This window comes from Leucopleurus acutus (assembly GCF_964270905.1).
Source record: "Leucopleurus acutus genome assembly, chromosome: 3".
NCBI lineage: Eukaryota > Metazoa > Chordata > Mammalia > Artiodactyla > Delphinidae > Leucopleurus > Leucopleurus acutus.
The window spans coordinates 30,661,200-30,672,174 of NC_139145.1; the positions used below are offsets into that span (position 1 = coordinate 30,661,200).

The following is a 10,975-nucleotide window of genomic DNA, read 5'->3' on the forward strand; positions in this document are numbered from 1 at the left end:
AAATCTATCCCAACCATGGACTTCCAAGTCATATGACCCAATAAATGCTTCAGCTAGCTTGAGTTGCTTTTGGCACTTGCTACCAGGAGAGATCTGATTAATATAAAGTCATACCATACATTTAGAATTTAGTAACTCTCTTTCAACCTAAGCCAAATTCAGGCATAGGGTAAAGGATAAGCAGTGCCTCATGGCCAATTTCCTATGTCATACTCTTGCCATTAATGAAATAAATTAGCCATTCCTTGAAACATTAAAACAAGAAAATAACAGTCTTCAAGAGCATGAAATGATTCTTTACAACTCAACATATTTTTATTTTGTTTTTTATTATATTAAATATATTAGTAAATTCAATTCTCCTAGGTATGTGTTAATTCAACAATAAAAAGTTATAAATTCACAACAAATAAATAAAATATCAGATTAAAAAACTGTTAGAAGCAAGAGATACATCTGACATTTTAGACTCTTCAAAGAGGGGGTTGTTTCTTTCTGTTTCCTTTAAATCATCCGTCTTCACAGGATGACTAAAACATAGGGTAAGGTCACAAAGCAGTAACTGGGAGAGCTCTGTGTAAAACAAAATAATAGAAGACATTATATTGTAGCACATATGTCATAGGCAACTATTATTACTTTAAGGAGCTTTTTCCTAATTCTTAATTTAGCTTTCTTTTAAGTGATTATTGCTCAAACCGCAATTTAGATGTGCCCAATTTTGACTTAGAGTCAAATTTACATACTACAAAATAAGCATACATACTACAAAATAAGCCCTTACTAGAAGGGCTCTTTAGCTCAAATTGTCAGTTATCTTAACTAAATTGCAATTTGATTTATGCAAATTTATGTATTTTTAAAATTACTATTTTTATCTGTTATACATGCACATAGTATAAAGAATCAAATAAGGCATGTTGCAAAAAATAGCAGCTCCTATTCTCCCAGAGGCAACCACTTTTAACTTTTTTGGAGCCCATTTTGTTTTTGTTGCTTTTGTGGTTCTCTTCTGTGTTTTTTTGTTTGTTTGTTTGTTTTGGGAGGGGTGGTATTTAACCTCCATATCTCTAAATGGCATGCATATTTCTTTTTCAATTTTAGGTATTATCTATTTGCTTCTGATCACAGAAGATTAAGATATAGCTCTTTTCACTTATACCCATTCCCCCACTGTACTTGAGGGACAATTTTTCTTAGCTCAATATTTAATGTTTAAATTTTTCTTGATTATATAATCTTTACAGCTGAGTCTTACATGTTTCCCTTCTGCAAGCTACCACTTAACCACAGTTAATAATTGTTTCCTTTTTTCATTGCTTTGTTTTCATTGCTTAATTATCAAATTTCTGCAGTTGGGTAAATCTCCTCTCAGTATAGTCAAGTGTCTTGACTATTCTATTGTTGAAAGCCTCTCCTCTCCTAGAGCTGTCTGATCAGCTCTAGTCTGGACTGACAGCTCTCTAGGACTGCTGTACAGCTCACATCTTGGGAACTCCCTTCACCATTATCCTAGGGTCTCCTTTCACCCCTCCCTTATGTGGAATATCTTTTTTCCAGAATCTCAGGTCTCTCTTTTTTTGGTCTACTCCTTTGTTTGGTGGAATGCAATCTAGGTAACTTCCTGAGGTGGGGAAATTTATGTCTGAAAATTTCTCTCTCTACACCAGTGCTTAATTGACTGGCTACAGAAATCTAGGCTGGACATCATGTTTCTTCAGATTTCCAAAGGCATTGCTGCATTTTCTTTTAGCTTCCAGTGTTTCTATGGAGAAATTTCATACAATTCTAATTCTTAATCATTGTTTCTCTTTAGAAGATTTAAGAATCTTTTTTTCTTCCAGTGTTCTGAAATTTTGTACTATTGTTTTTTTAGTATGGGTCTATTTTCAATCTACTGTGATGGGCTCTTTCACTGTAAAAAATCATATCCTTCAGCTCTGGAAATTTTTCTCAGATTATTTCTTTAATGACTTCCTCCCCATCCATTGTCTATGTTCTTTCTTTCTAGAACTCCTATTTATTGGATGTTGGACTTCCTTGTCTGTGTTTTTGCTCTACACTTGAATTTTCTTCATTTTATCTTTAAACCCTTCTCCAGAGTTTATTTCTATGCCACACTTTTAACTTTGTTCTCTAAATATTTTTTATAGTATCCTGTTCCTTTTTCATGAACATAGCATCTTCTCCTACTTCTCTGTGGATATTAATGATAGTTTCTTGGAGTTTAATCTGTTTCTTCCCCGTTGATTGCATCTATTTATTGGTTTTGTCTCTGCTTTTCCTTCCATTAGATGCTTTCCTCAAATATCTGTTTTCCATACTTGTCTGCTCGTATTTAAGACTATGGTACTAAAAAGACAATTGGAAGTTCTTTGCCCATGGTGGTCTATATTGTGGGGTGATCTGGTTGGGTGTTTTGTTGGAGGAACCTCTGCTATCAGTATCTTTAGGTCTTTTCTCTTAGGCTGGTCTGATTCCTGAAAGAAAAATCTGCTTGAGGGTATAAATCTGGCTGCCAATGTCTTGTAGCCAAGTGGGTTTCCCCACTGTGGGTCTTGTAACTCAATATGTAAACTTTGTCTTAAGACCCTTGTTTTTAGTACTACTCTTTCCCTCAACTTGTAGGACTTTAAATTTAAATCTCAGGTCTACCAGTGACTAGTTGTGTAACTCTGGGAAAGTTAGTTAAACTCTCTATATCTGTTTCTGTACCTGTAAATGCCAATGGTATTATTTCCTACCTCATAAGATTGTTATGACGATTGAGTCCATTTATGTAGAGCTCTTGGAAGAGTATCTGGATTATGGTAAATGCTATAAGTGTTAGCTATTGATATTATTACTTTTGGGAGAAAGTGGGAATAACAGTGTTCGTTTAATCTTCCCTGTTTACCAGAAGTCTACCTTCCTAGTCTAGCTCTACAAGTCTTGTACCTTCACGGCCTGCCCTACCCCACAACTTTTCAGAAACACATTGATCATATTTATTTTATTTTACTTCATGAAAGAATAATTCCCAAACCAGAACAGTTAGATAATAAAGTTTGAGAAGAATCTAAAGCTTCTGTAATTGTTTTACATGAGTGCAAGCATCTGGAACCAATTATTCATTTAATCAATGTTTTTCAAGAGCCTATTATATAAAGGCACTGTGTTAAGTGCTAGGAATACCCTTAAGGAGCTTACAGATGAGCAGGGATAAGAAAAGTAAGTAGACATTCAATTACAATACAGTGTGATAGGTAATATAAAAAGGTAGAAGAGATGATATACTGGCTTAAAAAAAAGTTTTCCACTGTAAGCAACCTTGACTAATAAGTAGTTAACCTGGTGCGGTGGAGGTAGGGGTGCAACAGTAGGCATTGCAGGAGGAGGTGTTAAGGCACAGGCACAAAAAGGAGCAAACGTGTAGATATGCAGAAAGTTCAATGTGACTGGAACACAGAACGTGCAGGGAATAAAGAATGAGGTAACAGACTGGAGAGATAGGCAGGGCCTGATCTCAAGGTCTTACAGTCCATTCTAGGAGGTCTGGACTTTATCCTGAGGACAATGGTGAGCCAACGAGCATTTTCAGCAGATTTACATTTTAGAAACCTAATCCTTGTCGTAGTGTTTAGATTGGTTTTGAGAGATGATGAATTAAGCAGAGCTAACCCGATTCCTTTATATCAGACTCCACACAGCCTCTCTTAATATGTACTGTGAATTTGTGAGAGAATTATATAGCATAAAGCCCTTCCCAAACTTATCTGATCATCAGTTGATGGACTCCGTTTTTATTGCACAGCATCTACTAACATCTTCTGAGACAGCAGTGTTCCCAGATCAAAGTCTGGGAAATGCTTGGGAGAACACATAGGAAAAGCATAACAGGCACTCACTATTCGGTGCCTAAGTAACAGCCACTCCCCTCTTCTTCCTGGGGGCACAACTTGATTGCACTCGAGGTGATTCTTTCCCCAGCACCAGCAGTAAGTCCTGACTGGTCCAAATTGGTCTGTTCCCCTTGGTGGTGGCTGCTGTAGGATACACATGTGGCACAAATCTGGCCAATGAAAGGAAAGGGGAAATGCGCTGGAGGGATCTGGAGAAAGGCTTATATAAGAGACACAGGCAGGGCTTCCCTGGTGGCGCAGAGGTTGAGAGTCCACCTGCCGATGCAGGGGACACGGGTTCGTGCCCCGGTCCGGGAGGATTCCACATGCCGCGGAGCGGCTGGGCCCGTGAGCTATGGCCGCTGGGCCTGCGCGTCCGGAGCCTGTGCTCCACAACGGGAGAGGCCACAACAGGGAGAGGCCCGCGTACCGCAAAAAAAAAAAAAAAAAAAAAGAGACACAGGCAGAGACAGTGTCTGTATACGGTCATGTCTGCAGGTAATGACCACAAGAAGTGACAAACAGAGTGAACATAACAGAGCAGAAATATGGAAAGAACCTAGTACCTGATGAAGTCTTTAAAACTCTGAGTTAGCTTTAGGGCTGCCCAACCTTGGAATCTTATTATCTTCCATATTGTATAAGCCATCTTAAATTGGTATTTTGTTACTTGTAGGAAGGTCTCATAACTGACACAGAGACTGTCTTCAAATACCAAAGGTTTTCATAAGAATAACCACTACATATTCAGTGGTTTTCATGGTTAGAAATAGGACCAATGGATGAAAGAAATAGGGAAAAAGATTTCAGCTAGTCCATGAAGAGGAATTGTCTAAGATGGAATAGATTGACTGGTGATATAGAGAGTTTCCCAACATAGGAAATGTTTGGTCAAGAATAGGTGAAATATTCAATCACGGAAATTTTGCATGCCTGGGATAAAATTACAGAATATGTCTCTAAGGTGAGTGACTAAACATCATAACCTATAAGATCTAATCCTACTAGAACCATTAATTCACACAATCAAGCAAACTTACAAGTTTTGACTTGGAGGGAACTTTAGGGGCTTAGTAATGATTAAGGGATTCAGGGATGAAAATTCAAGTCTGCTAACGTCCAGGTCAATGCTCAAACATAATGCATCTTCAGAGATCTAGTTCATATTACAGTGTAAGCATTTCTTTAGAAATAGAAAAATCCTAATTAGTTGGCAAAATTCAGTTTTGCCCCAGCAGAAGCACAAATTGACTCTACTATTTATTTTATAACAATGACATGCAAACATTTTAATTCATGTTTAATTTAATCCATACTTACCTTTCATTTTCTTCAACTCCAAAGAAATTGTGTTAATATTTTTAATTATGGCTTCCACATTTAGCTTATGGTTGGTAACATTATTGTCAGACATCTGATTTTAAAAGAGAAACGAAAACAATGTATAAATCAGGAGTATTTGTGTATACTTTAAAAATACTTAAATTTTCAGCATTTCTGAAAGGAAAAATCTGTTACTTCAGAACTAAAATATGTGTGAAATTATAGTCTCTTTAGAGAGACTATAATGGCTAGAATTCTAACTTACGAAAGAATCAACTTAATATTTTTCCAACTGAAAACACCTGTAACTGGAATTCTTAGGATGAGGTGTCTTCTTTAATCAAACCATATCCACAAGATGGGGCCCTTACAATGGAAATGCAGATGTCCCCGTTTCAGAAAGCCTCAGCACTTATAAACTACCTTACAATTTAGCAATCTCATATAAGATCTTCTCTAATTTTGTTTATGTAAGTCAGCATCTTTTTCTAGCTTATGCTTGAATGACAGGGTCCGTACATGGTTTCTTTAAGTACATAGTAAAGCTTAAAATAAGATTTGATTATAATTCCTTGACTACAAAGATGGCAACATGGCCACTTCTTTTTTAGCTTTGGGAGTTAGGGCAATACACATTTTAATTTAGCTGAAATGTGTAAATCAACGTGCTACTATGTTATATATAAAGTACATATATTTAGCCAATTGTGTCAGATATAGAGAGATGTTTCTAGGTGATTCACTAGAAACTAACCTTAGCCATTCAAATATCTCGAAATAACTTGAATAAACCACAATTCGTGCACACAGCTCCAGAAGGTGGGCAGTTACGCGTGAGGCTGCTTGTCCAAAAATTGAAAACAAACTAACCTTGAAATCAATTCCTTGCCTCTGCCTTTTCCTGAGTCAGGGGTATTTATCCTATTTCACTCACTTCAGAGCCACTGTAAAGGAAATACATTTTTTTCATCTCCAGACAATGAAAAAACTACACTTCGCATCCACCTACAAGCCCCTAGGCACTGAAAATGGAATGGCAGCTATCTTACTTGGGTACGGCAAAGCCAAAGATCCAGGTTTGAGGAGAAAGGAAAGACGATAAAAAAAATAAAGGAGGTAGGGTGGGGATTAAAGAACCTTAAAGATATGAAGGTAAAAATAAAATACAAGTAAAAACCAAGAGATAAGTAGAAACTAAATGGATGGAGAAATGCCCAAGAAAGTTGACCCTCTCCACTCTGGGGTCAGGTTATCCAGGGCCCTCAGGTGCCCGTAGGTGGGGTGGGGTCAGAGGCCAGAGTGGCAAGGCGACCCTAGTGGACCAGAGCGAGGCCAGAGCTGGTCAAGCCTTCCCCAGGGAGCTCGGTCAGGATATCACTCAGAGAAAGGAGAGGCTGGTCAAGCAGTGCTTCCCCAGGAGGTGGGAAGTGGAGACCAGGCTCGGGGGGGCCAAGGGAATAGGGGGTCGGCGGCCACGATACCACACTGAAGGCAGGAACGCAGCTTAGGCACTAACCCGGGGCCAGAGGCCAGGAGGCCAGGCCCTCCCCCTGAGGAGCGATTATTATCCCTTAAGTTTTCCTTCTAAAGGCCAAGTCCTCCTCCTCGGCGTGACACGCGTGAGGAGCCCCACGCCTTAGGGGGCCACAGGCTGGGGCCTGAAGATGGAGCCAGAGGCGACCTCGAAGTTTCCGCAGTCCTCGGGCTCCCAAACCTGTTCAGGACAACGCGAAACGTGCTCAGCAGCCTTGACCACCAGCCCTCCCTGGAGCCGCCCAGACAGCCGCTCCTTCTCGACCCAACAGATGACGATGCCTTTGAGGAAACCGGGCTCTTAGCCACGGGCTAGGAGACCTGGCGACCCGCCCCGCTTGGCGGCTAAAGATGGAACCTGAGGCAGCCTGGACATGTCAACGGTCTTCACCTCCAGCCCACACGCCAAAACTGGATTACGATTATTTAAAATCTGGTAACCCTGGGCAGCCCACAACACTGACCCCGTCGGTACCCACCGCGCCAGCCGTCACCAAAGTTCTAGCTGCTAAGTGGGGAGACCCGGCAGTGGAAATGAGACCGGGCTTCCTGATTGGCCAGTTTCTCCGCCTGGTGCATCCTGGGAGTTGTAGTCCCTGGCTAGGCCCCTGCAGAGAAGGTTCTGGATGCCAAGCAGGATGTGACTAGCACTACTGCATGGGCAGAGAGGGAGGGTTGAAAGGCATTTTGCCGCCTATGTGCCAGGCACCTGGCTAGGTGCTTTGCAGCCCTTGTTTTTGTTTAATTTTCACAGAATAGGATTGTGGTTAAGGTCAGACTCTGGACTGAAACTGCTTGGGCTTGAATTCTACTCTGTTGCTGGTTTAGCTGTAGATGTCCTCAGCTATCTTACGAGGGTAATAATAGCTGCTTTCTGTCTTCTTTTGAAGGTTAAGTGAGATAATGCATCACATTGGGCTTGGTAGATGATGTGCCCCATAAATGTTAGCTATTATCATTCCTATAAATCTGTACAGATGAGCTGAGAGGTGTACACTGGTCTCTTGCCAAGTAGAGAAGTTGGGATTCAAGCCATCTCTGCTGGATTCCAAGAGGAATTGCTGTCACGACACCCTCGGGAATTGCCTTAGCCTTGATGCACTCCAGCATCAGGTTCTATACAAGTCTGCCTTCACTAAGTCTCCCTCATAACACTCATCAGCCTCTTCAACCAGTCCCTTCCCAACAGCCTTCAACACATAGTCTGTTTTTATTTTATATCCAATTATCTTCAGTTTAACACTAGAGTTTGTCTGATGCAGAGTTAGATAAATGAACAGCGGCACAGAAGGACTGAACTTCAGTCCTAAGGATAGCTAGCTATGTGATCTTGGAAAAGAGTAACTTCTTTTCTCTGAATCTCATTTTACTCATCCGTTTCCTTATGAGAGAGACGGGCCTGATCAGTGTTTTCTAAATTTTGCTCATTATTGGGCCACTGTTATGATTGGTTGCCCTTGCTGTGTACCACCTACATTATTACCTTAATGCTTTAAATTTACTTCCCTTTAACATTTAAATCTACTTAAACTTTTTTATATCATCAATGTGAATGAAATAAAATTTAAGCAGAAGGGAATGGGAAAAATAAAGACAATGAAAATAAAACATTTTTAATCATTTAGATATTTCTTGCTTCTCAATGGCTGCGATACTGAAGCCTGAAATTCTTTGTTAAAATGGGTTATTAAGTATTAGAGAAATGTTAAAAATAGTCTAGTACAAACTGAGACTTTCTTCTTGATGTAGTCAGAAGAATTGAAAGAGTTGGATGGGGAATAACTCTAACAGTGTGACTACACATTGTTTAATGCCTCTGTACCATATAAAACATCACTCATATCCTTAGTGAGATATGTCCCACACATTGGTGAACGTAGGATTAGCTGCTGTCCAATACACCATCCCTGTGTAAGATTTCTTTATGCTTGTGGAATCTAAAAAAAGAAAGCCAACAAATGTATAAAACAAAACAGAAAGAGACTCACAGAAACAGAGAACAAATTAGTGGTTACCAGGGGGGAAAGGGGAGGAGGGGTGGTGTAAGATAGGGGTAGGGGATTAAGAGATACAAACTACTATGCATAAAGTAAATAAGCAACAAGAATACAGCACAGAGAAATATAGCCATTACTTTGTAATAACTTAAGTTATTAATTGGAGTACAATCTATAACAAATCTGAATCACTACGTTGTACACCTGAAACTAATATAATATTGTAAATCAACTATACTTCAATTTAAAAAAAAGACTTCTTCATACTCAACGGGCTTCAAAACTCACCTCAATCCTGGAAAGAGTCTTCCAGAATTAACCCTACCCAACTCTGCAATTTCCAACTAGTCTCTCTGCCAATGCTTCCTTCACTCACTATTTTAACTGTAGACACTTGCTAGCGTCAGAGTCTTGCATTTTCTTTTTTTCTGATTTGTGTACTGAGCGTTTTTTAATCTATTTCTCCAAGTGCTGAGTAGGGGGGGACAAAAAGAGGCACAGAAGTCCAGGGAATCAACATTCTTTCAGCATTCACTATATTATACATTAAGTTAGAAGTGTTCATCTTCTGACAACTCTCTGAGGTAGCTGTTATCACCCTCGTTGTATGGAAAGTGAAGCTTGAGCTCAGAGAGCTTAGTGCCTGCTCAGGGGCCACAAGAACCAGATTCAGTTCCAAGCACAGACCCTGTCTGTGAGACTCCAGAACCTTCTGTGCTTTTCATTGTACCAAGTTGTCTGCCAGTCCAGGACCCCATCTTTTGAAACATGGTGGAAACAAGTACACCATGGCTTTGAAATGATTTGAGCTTCACAGACTATTGAATTTGAACACACACACACACTAATATACAAAGGAGCATATAAATATGTGACCAACATAGGGTGAGCAACATTTATTCTCTGAATTAAGGATATCATTAACAAAACAAAAATAACTGCCACTACTGTTTTATACGAGCAGAGATAATTTAACATCAAAAAGGAAGGAAGAAAGAAAAGGAAGGAAGACAGAAAAAGAAGGAAGATCATAATAATGTTGGAATAGGACTACCTTAACAAAAATCTTACTGGATGTGTCTCTTTGCCTCTCCTTCACTGATGCAGACTAGTGAAAACTTCACCTCAGATCTGCATGATTCTGGATGTGTGTTTGGAAACTCCCCATAGATAACAGCAGGAGAAAAGAAGGTGTTTAAGAGAAGTAGGGTGAAAAAGGTAGGTGGGCTAAGACAGCATTGAGGCTGAGAATTCTGAAAATCAAGTGATGATGGGGGCTGGGGCTGAGTAGGATGTGGTGTCTCTGGGGCCCCATTGTCCCCAAAACACTGAATCCATTCATCCGCAGGGTCCAGCAAGTGTTTGCAGGACCTGCTTCAGCTCAAATACCTGTGGACTAAGATTCTGTTCACAGGATTTTTGATTAAATCTAAAGACCTTCTACCCATCCATAGTTCTGATCACTTCTTATGAGTATGTTCAAACTACTGTACTTGGGAAAAAGTCATTAATGAGCCTTTAAAAAAAAAAAGAATTAACTTTGTGTTTCTTCTAAATTAATGTTATAAGAAGGAAAAAGAGATCTGAAGTCAGAAAAAGATAGATTGTAATAATGTATTTTCCTCCATAAAAGTGTCTTAGAACAATGATGACTACTTATTGTAGTGCTTTCCCTCCTCAAGTTACTATAGATTCCGTCTTTTTTCCCCTAAGAACATAAAACTTTAAAAGCATGATTTGCTAATTAAGGCTTGAGACTGTTATAGATGAGGCCCTAAAAAAATCTATCTTCCTACCAAATGTAAAATAGACAGCTAGTGGGAAGCAGCCACATAGCACAGGGAGATCAGCTCGGTGCTTTGTGACCGCCTAGAGGGGTGGGATAGGGAGGGTGGGAGGGAGACACAAGGGGGAAGAGATATGGGAACATATGTATATGTATAGCTGATTCACTTTGTCATAAAGCAGAAACTAACACACCATTGTAAAGCAATTATACTCCAATAAAGATGTTTAAAAAAAATCTATCTTCCTTAATAAGTTTGCAAATACAGCACTTTACTGAAACCCAACACTGGTTGCTATTGTTGATTCTAATGTTAATCAAATAAAGGAGATTAAAAAGCTGGTAAATTCTCCCATAAAGAAAAACGCTTTTAGAGAACAACAAGGTGATTAAGCATTTTATGGAGCTGAGTGTGAGTGCCTCAGTTAGTTTTATTACAAATTCTTGACATAAAG

General features: G+C 39.4%; 1 protein-coding gene across 1 annotated transcript; it reads right to left on the minus strand.

The window, feature by feature from the left end:
* Positions 1-421: 421 nt before the first annotated feature.
* Positions 422-5,295, minus strand: LOC309960028 (uncharacterized protein C5orf58; the record flags this gene model as incomplete). The annotated part of the gene is made up of 2 exons (XM_082836581.1): positions 422-573; positions 5,202-5,295. 2 exons carry the CDS (start codon positions 5,293-5,295, stop codon positions 422-424), a joined length of 246 nt encoding a protein of 81 aa, XP_082692707.1.
* Between the last annotated feature and the right edge of the window lie 5,680 nt (positions 5,296-10,975).